The sequence below is a fragment of the Martes martes genome (genome assembly GCF_963455335.1).
Source record: "Martes martes genome assembly, chromosome: 14".
In the NCBI taxonomy this organism is placed as follows: Eukaryota; Metazoa; Chordata; class Mammalia; order Carnivora; family Mustelidae; genus Martes; species Martes martes.
Window position 1 is genome coordinate 6,279,976 of NC_137902.1, and position 17,616 is coordinate 6,297,591.

At 50.0% G+C, this 17,616-nt stretch overlaps 1 protein-coding gene across 2 annotated transcripts in view; it reads left to right on the plus strand.

Annotated features, from left to right (window-relative positions):
* UROS (uroporphyrinogen III synthase) overlaps nt 1–17,616 on the plus strand; it is a 29,745-nt gene that overhangs the window by 2,853 nt on the left and 9,276 nt on the right. For both annotated transcript variants that reach the window (XM_080822840.1, XM_080822839.1), the window contains exons 2-6: nt 6,664–6,752; nt 6,937–7,020; nt 8,765–8,861; nt 10,727–10,801; nt 16,504–16,578. In XM_080822840.1, coding sequence (XP_080678966.1) covers nt 6,690–6,752; nt 6,937–7,020; nt 8,765–8,861; nt 10,727–10,801; nt 16,504–16,578 — 394 coding nt within the window. In that variant the 5' untranslated portion in view covers nt 6,664–6,689. The remainder of the gene's footprint in view (nt 1–6,663; nt 6,753–6,936; nt 7,021–8,764; nt 8,862–10,726; nt 10,802–16,503; nt 16,579–17,616) is intronic.

The window sequence follows — 17,616 nt, forward strand, 5'->3', positions numbered from 1 at the left end:
AAACAACAACAACAAAAAAAGGTAAAAGGAGAAAGGAGAAAAAAGAGGTCATAAAGATTAAATGAGGTCATGAGAGGTCAAGCCCTACAACTCTACCCATTAGGTGGAGCCCTAATCCTTTAGGTCTGGTGTCTTAGAAGACGAGGAAGACACCAGCGCTCTCTCTCTGCACAAACACAGAGGAGAGGCCACGTGAGCACGCACCAAGACCGCAGTAGGCTGGAAGCCAGCAAGACGGCTCTCACCGGGAACCAAACATGACGGAGCCTTGATTTTTGGACTTCCAGGCCCCAAAACAAAAGAAATAAAGTCTACTGTGAAAGCCCCCAGTCTGTGGAATTCTGTTACAGCGTGACTAAGGCTCACCCCAGTCTGTGTTCCTTTTCCTTTGCTAGGGTCTCCTCTGCTCTCTGCCCAGACTGGATCTGGCATCGCATGGGTGCTGTAGGGCTCTGTCCTGGGCCTCCTTGTTTTCTCACCGTGGTCTCACCAGGTCCTCAGACCTCAAATACCCTCTATACACTGACCAGATCTTTGTCTTCTGACCTGACTCCCCACTGAGCCCAAATTGCCTACCCAGTTTCTTCATTTGGACATTTAATGCTGGTTCTCTCCAACTTTTTAAACATTACAGCATACCAAGAAAGTGCTAATACTTATTAGACAGCACATTGTAAGAAACAGATGAGCTGTGCAGTTTGCAGAGAAAGGCAGCCAGCCCCGGCCGGGGTGGGCGTGGGACGAGTGGCACTGTGGTTCCGGGGACCTGGGCCCTACCAGCTGCCCCAAGGGCTGAGGGGATCAAGCCTGCAGACATGCCTAGAACTCATTCACAGTGCACAAATGGGCTAAGGCACCTTGGTGGGGAGTAGGCATCCTCAAACATAATATGGTCCCAAGTGAATCTTTGTCCCATCCATTCCCATCTCCTGACAGTGCTCCCGTTCTCCCCACGGTTCAGGTTCTAAACCTGGCTCCTCTTTCCTCTGCCCTGCATCTAGCCCAGGCAGATGCTATTGGCTCCACCTTCAGAACACATCCAAGTGCACTCCTCCCCACTTTGCCAGCCTAGCCCAAACCTGAACCAGCTCTCACCTAGACTGTTCTTTTTCATATTTTATTTATTTATTTTTTTAAGAGCACATGAGTCGTTGGGGTGGGCAGAGGTGGTCAGAGGGAGAGAGAATCTTAAGCAGGCTCCATACTCAGCACAGGGCCCGACCTGGGACTTGATCTCCCAACCCTGAGATGATGACCCGAGCCGAATCGAGTCTGATATTTAACAGACTGAGCCATGCAGGCGCCCCTCTCCTAGTCTGTTCTAAGAGCCTCCCAGTTCTTCCTCCTTCCTACTTTGAGTCTTTTCTCCTCACAGCTGCAAGTAACCTTATTGGAATATAAGTCAGAGCACATCAGCCCTGTGCTCAGTCCCCCAGTGGCATCACAACTCACTCAGGATAAACAGCAAAGTCCTTACCATGGCCTGAGCAGGTCTGGTGCCCAGCTCTGCGCTCCTCGCCCACCTGGGGATGTTGGAAGAACAAGGCAGAAGGAGCACATCCCCTCTGCATGACGGGCCGCCAGCCAGCCGCGACAGAGTTCTCTCCCATGTCAGCCATTGTTCACTTGGATCTCTTAGAGCCACCAAACCACATCCTAACTGTCTTGGAGGAAGTGATGTTTACCCCTAGCCCTGGAGGCCGAGTAGGAGTTAGCACTAGAAGCTCTGAGGGATGCAGAGAGGTGTGGGGCGGCCGGAGTGCACAGGGGAGAGCAGAGACGTGAGGCTGGAAGGCGCTGGGCCTTCGCAGGTTGTATTGGGGAGTTTTCTGATCTTAACAGCAATGGGAAGCCGCTTGTTTATGAATTCATTTCTCCTCTCCTGTTCTCATGTCTGCTTTCCGTTTTCTCTTTGGGGTAATAGGAGGGAAGTATGGTGTCACTGAACCAGCACAGGGCTGAGGGTTGGGGATCCGATGGTAGCTTTATTGCGCATGATGTGATCTTTTCTCCCCCGCATTAAGTGGGAATAAACTCTGCCCTATCCAGCCGTAGGTTGCTGAGCGACTGGAAGGACATAGCAGTGACCGCTGCCACAGTTACTGAGCACTTACTGTCCGCCAGAGACTAATCTAATGCTTTATTTGCATTAAGTATACGAGGTCTGTCCTGTTTTAGGGGTGAGGAAGCCGGCCTATGGAGGACAAAACTCATCCAAAGTCCCAGAACTGGTCGGTGGCAGAGCTGGGTGGGGTTCCCACTCGGGCAGTCTGGCTCTGGACACTGTATTCCTAACCCCCATACTAGGCTGCCTCTCATAGACTTTGCACACTCCAGTGTTTGGGAAAACAGAAAGGCATGAAGATAACAAGTACCACTCTGGTACAAAGGGCTTAGTTAAATAATGCAAACACTTGAAAGCAAACCCAGTCGACCACTGCAAATCGAGAAAATGTGTCTTCTGGGTTCTGCTCTGTGGTTGTCTTAGGTAATAAAATTGATGGCTTCCTGATAATTACCGTTAAGAGGTTCCATGAGATGCGCTGCTGGACTTGGCAGATAAAAACCAGACACCGTTACTCCTTGCCATTGCTCAAAGCACTGCTAATGCAGAATTAAGAGGAATCATTGCTGGAGACTCTGTGCCCTGCCAGATGCCCATGTCATCAAGTTCAGTGAGAAAGAAATCACCTGATAAGTGCACAAAGATAGTCATGCTCACAGATTACTAATTTTCTTTGTAATTGAAGATTCAAAGTTGATAATGTTTCAAGAATGATTCCCCTAATTGACGGGAACCGTTCACTGTAGTATTAGCACATTCAACCCAGGGCAGAATCCAAAGGCTCAGAGAACGGTCTACGGGTGATGGGGGGTGTTGGGGTGGGGGTGGGGGGTGAGTCCCAAAAGGTTCTGCGGAGCCAAAGAGTCTGTAGCAAAGGCCCAGGGACTAGGTGACGGACACCGCCCTTAGCAGAGGAAATACCAACCAGGGGAGGACTGGCTCATGGGACAGCCAAGGTACCTGGGTTTGTAAAGGCACAGGTGTGGGTGACCTCAGCCAGCTGCCCTACGATCGAGGAACGACTTCTGTGCCTAGATTCCCTGACTTACGTCCAAATGGCTTTCTCCAGTCATAGGAGTTTAGATGGTGACATTACTGCAGCTTCTCACAGACCAAGGAAAGGTCCAGATAACGCATCCACATCCTAGCCAGCAGGGAGGCAGGGGGGAAGGAGTGGGGCCAGGTCACCTCCCTCTCAGGACGGGCCCCACGAAGTTTGCACATCACTCCCACATAGATCCTGTGGCCAGAAGCTAGTCCCCTGGCTACATCCAGGTGCATGTTTCTGTTGGGCAACCGTGTGCCTTGTTACTAACAAGGGATTCCATTTCTGTGAGTGAGAAAGGAAGGGTGGGCATTCGGGGGCTACCGGCATCCTCAGCCCCCCTCTCCAGTCCAGGTGAGACTTGCCACTTAAGCCTCCTGAGCACCTTGACTTGTTTTCGCAGCAGTTACCGACTCTGCCATCGCTTTCACTTACTAGTCAATTGTCTGTTTTACCCTCCCGCCAGTGGGAGGCAGGAATCATATCGTATCCCCAGTGCCTAGGACACAGTAATGGTCTAGAAAAATACTTGTTAACTCACAGATAGGATTACACCGAACAAACCCCAAGTGTAGGTGGTATTCGAAGAAGAAAGACATTTTCACCTAGTCCAGCTGTCAGGCAGTGGACAGATAGTTTCCCCGTGAATTACACCCCTGTGCCCTGTTAACCCTGTCTTCAGGGTGAGTCCCTGGGCCAGCCCCCTCCTAAGGGCCCCACTGCCGAAGCCGAAGCCGCCAACACTGCCGGCTCTGCAGGTGGCCGTCCTCACCGCAGGAGCTGGAGGCCTTTCTCAGGCATGAATACCATCGCTGCCAGTCCTGCTTACACCTGTCCGTGGATTCCCATATCTAATGGTGTCCCAAGTCCACCTGTCCCCACCAGAGCTCTGCATACCCTTCTCTCCTGGGAATGCACCCAGCCCCTTCCTGACATTTGAACGCTTCTCCTCGCTGCTGTTGTCATTCAGATCTCAAATAAGATGCCACTTTCTCAGAGTGGTGGCCCTGGACCAGCAACCAGCTATCAGCACCCAGTCATCTCTCCCACATCACCTCCTAGCACTTGGTAGACTTGAACTTGTGCCCCGCCCCCAATACATAATGCAGACCTAATCTCCCCAAGACAGATTCCAGATGTCAGTTTCTGAGAACGTATAGAAACACTTGGGAGAGATTGGCTCTTGGAATTTGGAAGCACCACTAAATGTATCCTTTGAAATCTTGGGGATACGCATCCCAGAACCTCAAGACGTGGTGGGGACATGGTGGGCTGAGGTCTGCGGCCCCGGGGCCAACTGCTTCCAACAGCAGGTTGTGTCCACCTTCTAATCCCCACAATCCTGGCTTGTTTCATGGGCCTGGAAACATGTATGTATTACCTGAAAATGCTAAGTTTTACCTGCCACTCAGTGACGTACAGATTCCTGGAGCCCCAGAAGGAGCTCTTGGGATCAGTCTGGGTTCAACCAAGGATACAGAGCTCATGGGGGATATGGATTAGGACCTGCTGGGAGGCACTGCCTGGTGCCACTGCGGGGGCTGCCAGGCGAGTCTGAGACCCCCAGTGCAGGCTGAGTGCAAGCCGCCGAGAAGGGTGGGCCAGCTCGGGCAGCAGAGGAAGCTGTGTCCACGGCTGTAATTTCTTCCCAGCGAAGGCTTCTTTCTGCTCTTAAAGCCACTGACTGGAGGAGGCCCCCCCAGATTATCTAGAATAATCTCCCTGGCAAAAAGCCACCCGATGATAGACTTTATCATATCTCCAAAATGCCTTCACAGCACCACCTACGTTAGCATTTGGGAATAAATGCGGACTCGAGCCTCACCGGGTTGACACCTGTGTGTGCCCATCTCAGAAAGGCCGGTTCCTAATTTCTATGTGAGACACATTCCAAGTAATTCCAAGAAATGATAGGAACGGTACTGCCCATTTCTCGAAATCCCCAGTCTCTCTAGCTCACAGCTCGACAGCAGCAGTAATTAGAACTTGATTTCATGATTATTATTTGTTCACCCAGGGCCTGGTTGCTTAGATACAAAGCAATTCATTTTGAGCCAGATTTTTCTAAGGCATCCCATAGATATTATAATGTTCCAGAAACCCATTCAGTAATAACTCACAAGTAATGGCTCCCAGAGTTAACCCATTTCTGCTTCACACGATACACGCTGTCAGACTATCATCAACCACTGTGTAATACTCGGTCAGTAACCAGCTGGTGGGCCTAATGCTACTTACAGGATAGTAATCCACATTTCAGGCAGAGTTTATTCTGCAGGTCTCTAGCAACATTTATTTTGAGGTCTTTGGGGTTGTCATATTAAATTCCACCCCCTTGATTAAAAAAAAAAAAAGAATATAATGTTTATTGTAAAAAAAAATGGATAATATAAAAAGAGGTAAACAAGAAAATAATCACCCTAACCTGCCACCCAGAAGTAATTATTAGTAGTATTCGGATGCATATTCTCTCATAAATATGCATATATAAAATTTATAAAACCATACTATTCATGCATTATACTTCTGTAACTTCACATTTTGTGATTAAATAATCCATGTAACTAAAGTTACTAATATTTTAATAATTTCATATAACTACCTTGGTCTCTCTGTTGGACATTCACTTTGTTCCCACAATAAATACCAGGATATAGTCTTGCAACTAGAAGAGAGTAAATCTTGGACACCTAATACACAACGTAGTGATTACAGCCAACAGTACTCTATTACGAACTTCCAGGTTCCTAGGAGAGTTGATCTTAATTGTTCTCACTGCAAAAAAGAAATAATTATCAGGAGGCTTGGTAGAGGCTTTAGCTGAGCTGCTGTGGTAGTAATCATACTGTAGCAAATAAATGTATCAGATGAACAGCTGATGTGAGCTGAAACTTACACAGTGCTGTTATGTCACATATGCCAGGATCCGGGATGAACATCCTTATGTTAGTCTTTGCACACTTTTATGAATATTGCCTTAGTATTTATTCTTAGAAGTGAAATCATAAGAAGAAAGAGTATAAAGTATACAAGGCTTTCGAAAGATATCAACAAATTCTTTTCCAGGTTGTTAGAAAACTTCTAAAAGAGGTCTCATACTTGGCACTATTTATAAAACGTCATTTGAGAAGTAGAAGGTCAATATAATTATTTCCTAAAAAGCTTATTAACTTTTTAGTACATTTATCTTGAGATAGAGTAATTCCTTATTTCTTTAAAATATTGTCTATTTGCTAATGATACAACCCAAAATTTTATCGCTCCTCTTCAGGAGCCTTAAATGTGTGGCCAGGACACTGGCTTTCCCTAATGGCTTTCATCTGCCTTTCCAAGTGATATCAAGCGCCAGCATGCTGTCCCTTGGCCTTATCAGTGACAGGGGCTTCAGAAGGAACAAGCCCATTAACGCTAAGTCACTGCGGATGAGGGATAGGTCAGTCACCTCAGCAAGCGGTTGATGACCTTCCTCCTGTGCGCCTGTCCCAACTGACATTGCTTAGGAAGAGTTCCTGAGATCTAATTAAGATCCATCCGTCTCCCTGCTCTGTCCCAGCGCCCTGTAAGGACTGCCAGGCCATAATGAAGGTTCTCTTACTGAAAGACGCCAAAGAGGACGACTGTGGCCAAGATCCGTACATCAGGGTAAGTGCCTGAGGCTCTGGGTCCCGCCCAGCGCCACACTGTCTCCCAAGGAAGCTAAGGGGGGGACAGAGGGGGGTCTGCGAACCCTCTGAGGAGCTGACACAGACTAAGTTGGTCCTGTGACCCTTTTCCTTATCTTCCAAACAACCCTGGCCAACCCAGAACTGTATTCTTGTATTTGCAGGAATTAGGATTATATGGACTCGAAGCCACTCTGATCCCTGTTTTATCATTTGAGTTTTTGTCTCTTCCCAGTTTTTCTGAGAAGGTAAGGTCTGTCGGTGTCTGAGTACCGTAATTTCTGAGTCTCTAGAACGCTTGCCAACCTGAGCTGGAAGGATTTCTTCACTGCTCCCTCGTTTTACTACCAGACTTGCAGGCAAGGGCAGCACAGCCTCCCCAGGCTCCAGTGCACAGGGCTATGAGTCTGTCCCTGTGGCAGTCCCCAGCTCCTCCAGAAAGCCACCCTGATCTGGAGGCAGGGTCTGGGGAGGGGGCTCCCAGCCGTGCGGGCCTTTCCAGTTGCGTCCTCCCATTCACCTACCCGCCCTGACCACGCACTTCACTATTTTAGAGGCCCCAGGTTGGGCCGCTGGGGTGAGACCGTTGCTCCCCGACGGTGTCAGGTCTGCCGCCAAGGGGAACAGGGATCCATCCTGCCGGACACAATCTCAGTAAAGCCTTCCAGATGTTTGCCATCAAAGCTTCAGTTCTCAGACAGCCCTCACCAGCGAGCACCCTGTCCCAAGAGGGGAGCGCCTTCAGGGCATCTCCCAGGAGCCCTGTTCTAGACACGTGGGGAAGAGCCAGCTGGTTTCATGGACTAGGGGTGCCCAGCCGTGCTCCAGGGCTCCGTGCCGCCGTTAGCACCAGGTTCACCCCTCCCGCTCTTTATGGAAAACCTGTGTTTTCCTTTGTTTGGGGCCGAATACTGCACAATTCATTCAATAATGCACCCGACAGACACTGTTCTGGCACCTGTTAATGCCCCATGCGCTGGGCTGTGTGCCGAGGGAACGAGGTAAGAAGGACCCAGACCCGTGTGCCCTTCCAGAAGCAGCCCTGAAAGGCCTCAGAGATCTCATCACCTGAGATCACCTCTTGGACCTCGTGGCCACACAGATACTGGAGTTTCCACAGGAGCCTCTCCCATCACCGCCAGCCAGCGTGGCCCCTGAGGGCTTTTCTGGACTCTTGTCTCGCTCCCTATGCTGCAGTGAGTCGGGGCACAAGGCACGTGTTCGAGTCCTGGCCCTGCCTCTCACCATGGGCCAGTTACTCAGCCTCTCCAAGCCCAAGTCTTCATCGATGAGAGGACAGGAACCTCACGCATCTCCTAGGGAACTTAGAGTGAGGGACACGATATGTAAAAAGAGCAATGTTCCGTAAATGTTGTCACTGTTACTATCTTTGAAAATCAAGGCTTCAACATGGATATTGCCCCTTAAAGAGTCCAGTGGTTTTTTAAAAGATGTATTTATTTCCCTAGAGAGAGAAGGAGGGAGAAAACATAAAGGGGAAGAGGAGGCAGAGGGAGAGAGATTTGTCCAAGCCAACTCCCTTCTGAGCATGGAGCCCGATGCCAGGCTCGCTCCAGGACCCTGGGCCAAAGTCAAGAGCAGGCAGCTTACCCCACCCCTTGAAGGTTCCAGCTTTAGTACGGATGCAGATCCAGTCTGCCCTCCTGCCTGCATCCCACCCAAGCCCCGGCTGGGTCAGATGGCCCCCCTCTCTGCTCCTGCTACACCCCCACCCTGCATGCTCTTTCCTAGCTCTCCCCTTGACTGTGAGCTGCTTGAGAGAAATGCCATGAACATCCGTGCACCCTGAAAGGCCTAGAATAGTTCCAGGCATATAGTCAGCTCCCGGCAGGTGTCGATGGAAGAGTGGATGGATGGGTACACGGATGCATGCCTGGATGGAAGGAATTAGTTTTGTGAAGCATTTGGAAATCTGGGAAATGTTGAACTTGGCCATCATGTAAAATGCCTTTGTTGCGGTTTGGTGCACAGCTGTCTCATCCTGAAGGCTACGGAGGACTCATTTTTACCAGCCCCAGAGCAGTGGGAGCAGTGGAGCTGTGTTTGGAGAAAGACAATAAAATGGAAGGTGAGGGGGACTCTCCGGAATTCCACTGGACTTTCTTTACGCTGATTCTCCTGAGCAGGGAGACCGGATTCCAGAAATAGATTGTTCAGGTTTGAAACATCTCAATGACTTTCAGCTCAAAAAAGTATCTACGTACCAAGCTAGTTCATGTTTGCGTAACCTTTGGAGAAGCAGAAAATGGCCTCTCTCCTTATAAGCAGACTCCGAATGTCCCACACAGAATGACAGGTTAGCCTCATGGTCTCTGACCAGGGCAGGCACCTCGTGGTATCACATCATAGATGCTGCCTTGGGAAAGAGAAGACAGGGCAGCCCCTCAAAGTCCCTAGACCCCGAGGGATTCATCTGCCGGTGGTTATTTCTCTCCTCAGAATATATTGGCAGCAGTCTCTTTCCTCAAAGAGATGATGAGAAAATCCAAGCACATCAAAAAAATGGCTGGTGCCATGCCAGGCACTCAATGACATGGTCATCTCAGTCCCTTCTTCCCACCTCCTCCCTCCCTACCCCATCAAAACACAGGAACAGAGCCCAGGCTTCAGACTGAACAACCACTTTAGTCTTTCAATCAAATAGCTTCGTTGCTAACATTTACGGAGTGCCTAATGCATGCCAGGCTCTGTTAAATACTTTACATTCGGCATTTCATGTATTCCTGGACTGCTGGCCAGAGGCATGCGTACTGTGATCATCATGTCAGGTGTAGAGATTACTTTAAAAAAATACAAATCTTTAAAAATAAATAAATTAGTTAATTAATAAAAGGAAATTTCCCATGGAAGTGTAAAGGGTAGCATAACACTTAAATGTTCTGGAAAGTTACACTCCTAATCGGATTGTAGGAAGGGAGAACTCGTGTTTCCTTGTCTTCTCCAACAGTAGTGAACACCCAGTGGCCTCAGCATGTATTCATCCAACTCATTTTCTCTTTGTATTTCTTTAATCCACAGTTAAAGCTGTTTGTTTTTGCCCTAAAATCGTAATGTTCTCTGTTAAATTGTGTTTGCTCACGAACCGGAAAGTAGGCAGAGAGGTAGGCAGAGAGGGAGAAGCAGGCTCCCCGCTCAGTGGGGCTCAATCCCAGGACCCCGAGATCATGACCCGAGCCGAAGAAAGAGGCTCAACCCACTGAGCCACCCAGGAGCCCCTAAGTTGCTATTTTTAAAGACCAGTGAGTTTTTCTTTAAAAGTCTACATTTTTAGGGGCACCTGGGTGGCACAGTTGGAAGAGTGTGTGACTCTTTTTTTTTTTTTTCTTTAAGATCTTATTTATTTATTTTTGGGGGGGGTGGAGGGAGGGGCAGAGGGACAGGGAGAGAGAGAATCTCAAGCAGGCTTCCCATGGAGCTCCACACAGGGCTCGACCCCACGACCCCAAGATCATGACCTGAGCCAAAACCAAGAGTCGGACACTTAACCAACTGAGCCACCCAGGTACCCCAAGCTTGCAACTTTTGATCTTGGGGTCATGAGTTCGAGCCCCATGTTGGGTATAGATATTACTAAAAAAAAAAAAAATTAATAAAAGTTTACATTTTTAAACTTTAATGTCACCCTGGAAATTCATTTTTCAGGTTATGTTTATTTTCTGGTACATACTAAAAGTGCTTCTAGTACAACTGTGGAAAAGAGTTAATATTCTAAGCAAGGCATACTGAAACATTTATGAAGTGATTTTTAGAAATTTGACTGCCGAATATGAACAGAACAAAAATGGATTTTTAGTTTGAGATGCTGTTCTTTATACGTGGTTATTAATAGTTTGCCTTGTTCACAAGTGTCTTAGGATGAACCAGGAGCTCTGGGCAGCAGTCCAGACGGCCACTGTGGTGTTTGCTGCTCACATCTAATTCTATGTTTTACAGTCTGGAAACATTCTCTGAGAGAACAGTGGAATGCTAAGTCAGTGTATGTGGTCGGAAATGCTACTGCTTCTCTAGGTAAGCAATCCAGGTAAAGATAAAACACCAAAAAAATGACTGTGATGTTATGATTTGTAATAAAAATGTGTATTTGGCTTTGTCCCTGTCCCTGGGACAAATCTCCTTTATAAAACCCTTGGTATTTGCTAAGTGATAAGAAAGATGAAGTTTCCCCCCCTTTTTTGGAAAGCTTTACTTATTTATTTGAGAGAGAGAGAGAGAGCTTTCACTGTACCCTTACCAGCAGCATATTTGACTAATTATTCATAAATACAAGCAAAATATCATATTTTAAACTATAGTTTTTTGTGTTTTTTTTTTTTAAACAAACAAGGTTAAGTCATTGGGGAATGAAAAACTATTTTTCTTCTTTCCTGTAGTCTCTGTTATTACCATAGTCACCCTTCTGTACTCTGGTTAACAAATGTGGGTTGGGTTGGATCATTTGCTCCCAGAATCAGGCACATGGTTTACTAACTATTGCCTGTTTATTACAAAGGATATGAATGAATAAGATGGAAGCGTTGCCTAGAGTAAGGTGGGGGGCGGATAGGGGTGCACTTCCACACCCCCTCCAGGTGCACTACCTTCCCAGCACCTCTCTGTGGCACCATTTGGGTTCTTATGAAGGCTTCATTGCATAGGCATGATTGATTAGTCATTGGTCATTGGTGATTAATTCAACCTCCAGCCCCACTCTTCTCCTTGGAGGCAAGAGACTACCCTCTCTAATCACAAGGTTGGTTCCCCTGGCAACAAGCCCCCATCCTTCAGGGCTTTCCAAACACCACCTCATTAACATAAACTCAGGTGTAATGGAAAGAGATCTACTACGAATAACAAAAGGCAATTTTAGAGGCTCCTGGGTGGCTCATTCAGTTAAGGGTCTGACTCTTGATTTCAGCTCAGGTCATGATCTCAGGGACCTTGTCTCAGGTCCAGGTCATGATCAAGTCCCCAGTCATGCTCTGCACTCAGCAGGGAGTCTGCTGGAGGGTTTCTTTCCCTCTCCTTCTGCCTCTCCTGCTTGTCTTGGTAAAGGTATAGTGAGACAAATATATACAAATATTGCTAAATGGCATTAGAAATTGGGTCATATATTTTCAGAAATACTTGTTCAGTATGTATTCAGAAGTTCTATCACATTGGTGCCTGGCTGGCTCAGTCAGTAGAGCATGCGATGCTTGATCTCAGGGTTGTGAATTCAAGCCCCACGATGGCCATAGAGATTACTTGAAAAAATAAATAAAATCTTTTAAAAATAAAAAAATAAAAAATAAGCCTCTATTACAAGGTTTGTACCCCCTGGCCCACTAATGCCTCTCCTGATAATCTAGCCAAAGGTAATAATCCAAAACAGGAGAAAAGAATCGGTTTTTATATGCGAATGTATATCATAGCATTATTTATAATCATGGAAAAAGGAGAGCCCCCAATAGGGGAATAGTTAAATAAATTATGATACATCTATATGATGATTATATAGTTTCTTCTCTTATATACTGTTTATTTTGAAGGACATTTACAGAAAACTTAAGTTACAATACAAAGAACTCAATCTTTCCTGGACCCCTGGAGAGTAAGTTGCCAACGGGATGTCCCACCAACCCCAAATAGTTGAGTGTAGGTTCCCTACAAACAAGCACATTGTTCTGTATCGATGCAACTATCACATTCCAGAAATTAACATGCACATACTAGTACCTCTTAATTCTCCACGGTGTCCATCGTGGTGGAAGGACGGCATTCAGAATCCTGTCCTCCCTTCATCGGCATGTCTAGTTTCCTGAAGCCAGAAAGGTGCCTCTGTCTGTCTTTGGCTTCGTGACCTTGACACTGGCCAGTTGTTTATAGACGGTCCCCCAATTTAGTGTGTGGGCCTGGTGTCCATTTGCACTATGAGAAACATTTCTGTCTTCTCTTTGCTTCAACTGTTCCATTCTCCTGACCTGATGTGCAGCTTCTGGGGGGAGCCAGAGGCAGCTCTGGGGCCAGAAGGCTCCTGCAAGACGGCCCCCGGTGACCTCAGTGCTCACACCACTGTGACATCCCCATCCCTTGAGCTGCGAGTTGCTTGACTAATGAAGAGTCGGTGTGTTGCTTTTCAACACAGAGCAGCTTGTAGCTCAGGGCTCTGCGGACCAGTGAAGAGGGGATCCGGCCTTGGTTACCAAGGAAACCGCCCCTACTCTCCCACCCCCACCCCCAGATCAGTTAAGAATTTGCTTACACCTTCCTTTCACTCTTTCTTTTTTTCTGAAGTAGAAGAGGAAAGAAAATTCTCATGGCAACTTTGGATTTACACATCACTTCAGCTCTCAAACACAGCACGTTTGTAAATGGTCCTGTTCTGCTCACGCCACCTTCAGTCTCCTCTCAGGGGCACCCCTGTGCAGGCTGCATCTCATTGTTCTGTCAAATGAGAAGAAAACCCAAGACCAAAAAAAAGAGCAAAATACAGGATGAGAAACCCGGGACGGAGCCGGCTAGTGTGGGCCGGCCCCCCGTGTGCTGTGCCCCAGATGGCGGAACCTGGTCCCGTGGGATCCCCGGCCCTGGCCTACACCCTGTTTCTCCGCTGCAAGGAGAAGGACATGTTCTAAGGGCTGGAAGCACACGGTCAAAGGAGAGATGAGATTAGGGAGAGATGAGATTAAAAAATCTCTTGGGAGAGAGGTGCTCGGCTGGCTCAGCTGGGCCCCACACTGGGTGTAGAGATTACTTTTAAAAAAGAAAAGGGAAAAACAATCTCTTAGGAGAAGCCACATTCTATCTTAACATGAAAGTCAGTCACCCGGCTTTGGAACCTTCTAAGTTCACCTTCCCGGACATGGTGTCCCAGAGGACCTCTCTCTAGTGCACTGCTGGGCGCCTCTGTTCATCCCGTGGCCCAGCAAGCATGTGGAGGGTGAGAGGAACTGGAACGTGGACAGCCAGAGGTGTCCTGAGTCCAGGCGGTAGTCATCTCCTGCTGCGTAACAACTGCCCAAAACTTAGTGGCGAGAAACAATAAGCGTTTAATTTCTTACAGTTTCTTCAAGTCCCAAATCTGGGAATGGCTAAGTCGGGTCCGTCTGGCTCGGGGTCTCTCACCAGGCTGCAGATATCTCAAGGCTTGACTTGGGGGGTCTGCTTCCAAGACCACGCACGTGGCTCCACTTCCCAGCCTTCACATGGCCCTCTTTGAGGGCTGCCTTAGGAGACGGCAGCAGGATTCCCCTGTTATAAGACAATCCAAGAGCCAGCACCATAGAGCCTCCGGGCCAGAAGCCAGTCTTTTCATGTCTAATCTTGGGAGTGACATCCCATCACTTCTGCCATCTTCTTTTTGTTTGAATACAGTTAGTCCAGCCTCGCTCAAGGGATGGGGATGTCACAGTGGTGCCCACCGAAGTCACCAGGGGCCGTCTTGCAGGAGCCCCCTGGCCCGAGAGCTGCCTCTGGCTCCCCCCAGAAGCTGCACATCAGGTCAGGAGAATGGAACAGTTGAAGCAAAGAGAAGATACAAATGTTTCTCATAGTGGAAATGGAAACTTGGCCCAAGCCAGTGGTCTTAATGTCGAGGTCCATCGAGATTGATTTATTTTAGATTGAGAGGGCGAGTGCATGAGAGCGAGTGGACGGAGGGGCGGAGGAAGAGAATCTTCAGGCCGACTCTGCTGAGCGTGGACTCCGACCGGGGTTTGATCCCGGGACCCATGAGCCAAAACCCTAGAGCTGGATCCTAGCCCAACAGCTACTCAGGCAGCCCATAAACCATATCTATTTTTTGAGTATTTTTCATTGCTTCATTTTCCCCTTAATTCTGGGAGAATACTGAGATCATCTGGGTCTATAACCTTAACGTGTCTCCACATCCCACCTGTTGATTCTTATGATTTGCCTTTGCACTAAGCGTTTTCTTTTAAGATTTTATTTATTTGTGAAGAGAGAGAGAAAGCGAGCGAGCGCACAAGCAGGGGGAGCAGCAGGCAGAGGGAGAAGCAGACTCGCTGCTGAGCAAGGAGCCAGGAGCCTGACTCAAGGCTCCATCCCAGGACCCCGGGATCATGACCTGAGCAAACGCTTAACCGTCTGAAGCCCCCAGGCGCCCTGCACTAAGAACTGTCCTCACCTTGAGACAACCGCACGGTACCTTCGGGCATAGGCGTCCGCCAGCAGGGGGGCTCACCCCAGGTTTACCCGAGCTCCCGACTGGGCCCACCATGGCAGTCCTCGCCTTAAGCTCTTAAATGTAAAGAACACGATGGCACGTTTGTCTGGGGCACACTGGTTTGTTTCACAGGTGTGAGTCACTCGAAGCTCCCCTGTCACCATGGGTTGGGGAGCCCCCGGAGGCGGGCTTGCCAGCGCCCGAGGCCCCGGGCCCAGGGCTGAAACCTTGCACCCGCTTAGAGCAGAGCCAGCCTTGCCGCCACAGGGGGGGAGACCTTCCCGCGAACATCCCTCCCTGACCTCTGCTGAGAGCCTCTGCGGGCTGTGGGCGGCCACACAGCCAGGCCCTGTCCTTGCAGACGGAGCTGACAGGCACTGGACGGCTCGGGGCTCTGCTCCCCTGCTCTCAGGAGCCCTCGTCCCAGAGTCGTGCAAGGACGAACATTTGTGCCAGGGCTCCCTGGGAACGGGGCGCAAGTGTCTGGGCGTGGCTCCTCCCATCTCGTCGCCTCAGGAACCTCGTGGGCGAGCCGACGGTAAAGAGCGACATCACTGCGGTGCTGAGGTCCCAGTTCCGTGCTGGGGAGTCTTCAGGGTTTTGGTGTACTGAGACCCTCCCAGTCCAGTCAGAGGAGGGGCGGCCCAGCCGGGGCGGCCGTGCAGTGTAAGCAGGGCTTTGTTCCAGAACAAAGTTTACGGCGGCATGTGACTTTTGACTCTTGGGCTCGGGACACTAGCAATGACCTGTAAATGAAAAGCTGACGGTGTTGATGGGAAAGCTACGGTTTGTTATTAGCCGGCGGGTCTCACGTGAATCCTAAAGGGAACGGTCACAGCCCCTCCTCCCGTCAGGGGGTGCCGCAGCCCGTGGACAGGTGGTGAGCGTGGACGGCGCGGGGGCTGCGGCCCTTCCTCCCTCGGCGTCGTCTGCAGACAGGCCAGCGTCTCCCGTGTAGAAGAGTGCACAGGGGCCTGGGGTCGGGGGGCTGCTCCTGCCGTGCTCCTTGATGGGAGCTGCTCACCCCTCAGCCCAGAAGGCCCGTAGTTGAGGTGCTGGAGGTCTTTGTTGGCAGGATCCCGTGGAACCTCTCCTGCCCTCCCTTCCGTTTCAGTCTGGCCACGTCAGCCCACAACACCCTTCTGGACGGGGCTGGCCTCATCTCCCCGACAGAACGAGGGCCCTTGCATGCCCTGTGAGACGCAGCAAATCCTAAATGCTCGCCACCTCCTCACTGGCCGATAAGAAAGCCGTCTTTCTTTAGCTCCCCCTGGATGGCCAGGGTTCGCTCTCATCATCTTATAAAATCTTTAAAGCAGTCCCCTGTGGCTGGTGTCCTCCCCTCGTGTAGATGAGCTCAGTGGGGCTCAGAGAAATGGGCCCATGACCCAAAGCCACACATCTAGGAAGGGTGGGCCCAGGGCCCAGCACCCTCACATTGGACACGGTGCCTGCCGTCATCCCGTACCAGCCTTCAGGAGGAGACGTTCCTTTGCATTTGTACATTAGCAAACAACCCAGGGAGGGAGGTCTTTAAGGAAAACACATTTCTTTTGTTGTTTTTCAGTGAATAAAATCGGCCTGGACACAGAAGGAGCAAACTCTGGAAATGCAGAAAAGCTTGCAGAATACATTTGTTCCCGTAAGTAGAAAAAGGTCACCCCAAGTGACGCCCATTTACTCTTTGTTCATTGGCCTCACCCACCCCCCACCCCAGGAGAGCAACATTTTCTGGGCGCGTTTTCCGTGGTGACGCTGGTTGGCGCACAGTGTGCAGGTTGCTTGTGGGACCGCAGGCTCCTTTTCCTGTGTGTGTCTGTGTTGCTGGCATTCAGCCCGCCTCTCTCCGCCCCCTCCACCAGAGGGCTGGAGACAACTGAAACATGACACAAACATTCAGAGACAAATCCCAGGAGACCATCTGCAGTGATGCTGACAGGAGTGGAGGCGGGCTCTTGCCACTGGGAACCTTCCCTGAGTCTGTGTCCGCTCCTTGCCCCCCCCGCCCCCCGCCCCGCTCCTCTCAGGGGCCGCCTCCTTCTCCAAGCAGCCCGCTCCCTGGGAGCACATCCCTGGGCAGCATGTGGCCCCGGACCTGAGATGGCACTAGTGTAGAGGGGTCTGCCTTTCAGTGGGGTTTCAGGCTTGATGGAAGCAAAGATGTGGGGGAGCTCTTGGAGCGAGAGGCACGAGAGGGCCAGAGGGGTTCCAGCAGAGCGGTCCTCCCCGCTTGTATCTCCCATCCTCTGTCCCCCAGGGCTAACCCGGCGGCAGACACTCACTCTTGCGTCCTGATGCCCCTGCCCATCGGTAAAAGTTGAGTCAAATGATCACCGCCCCATCACGGGCTGTTCACGAGGTATTAGATACTCAGAGATGAAACACGCATGATGCCAGCGTATGCCGGGCTCCAGGTGGCCCCCTGCCCTTCCCGCAGCACTCAACAGACGTGCCTTCCCACTGCTGCTTCTGCCCCTGCAGAGCGTCCAGGGCCACGGTGGAGGCCGCTGGCAGGGAGTGGAGCAGGGCAGCTGGAGGGAAGGCGCCCCCTGCCTCTCCGGTCACATCCGCTACTGTGTCCCAGCCCAGCTCTTTGCTTTAGTTTGCTGATGTCTCTAAGTTTTGGAAAATGCTCTTCGTACTGAGGGGGTGTGTTTCAGAGACCCTCCAAAGCCCCAGG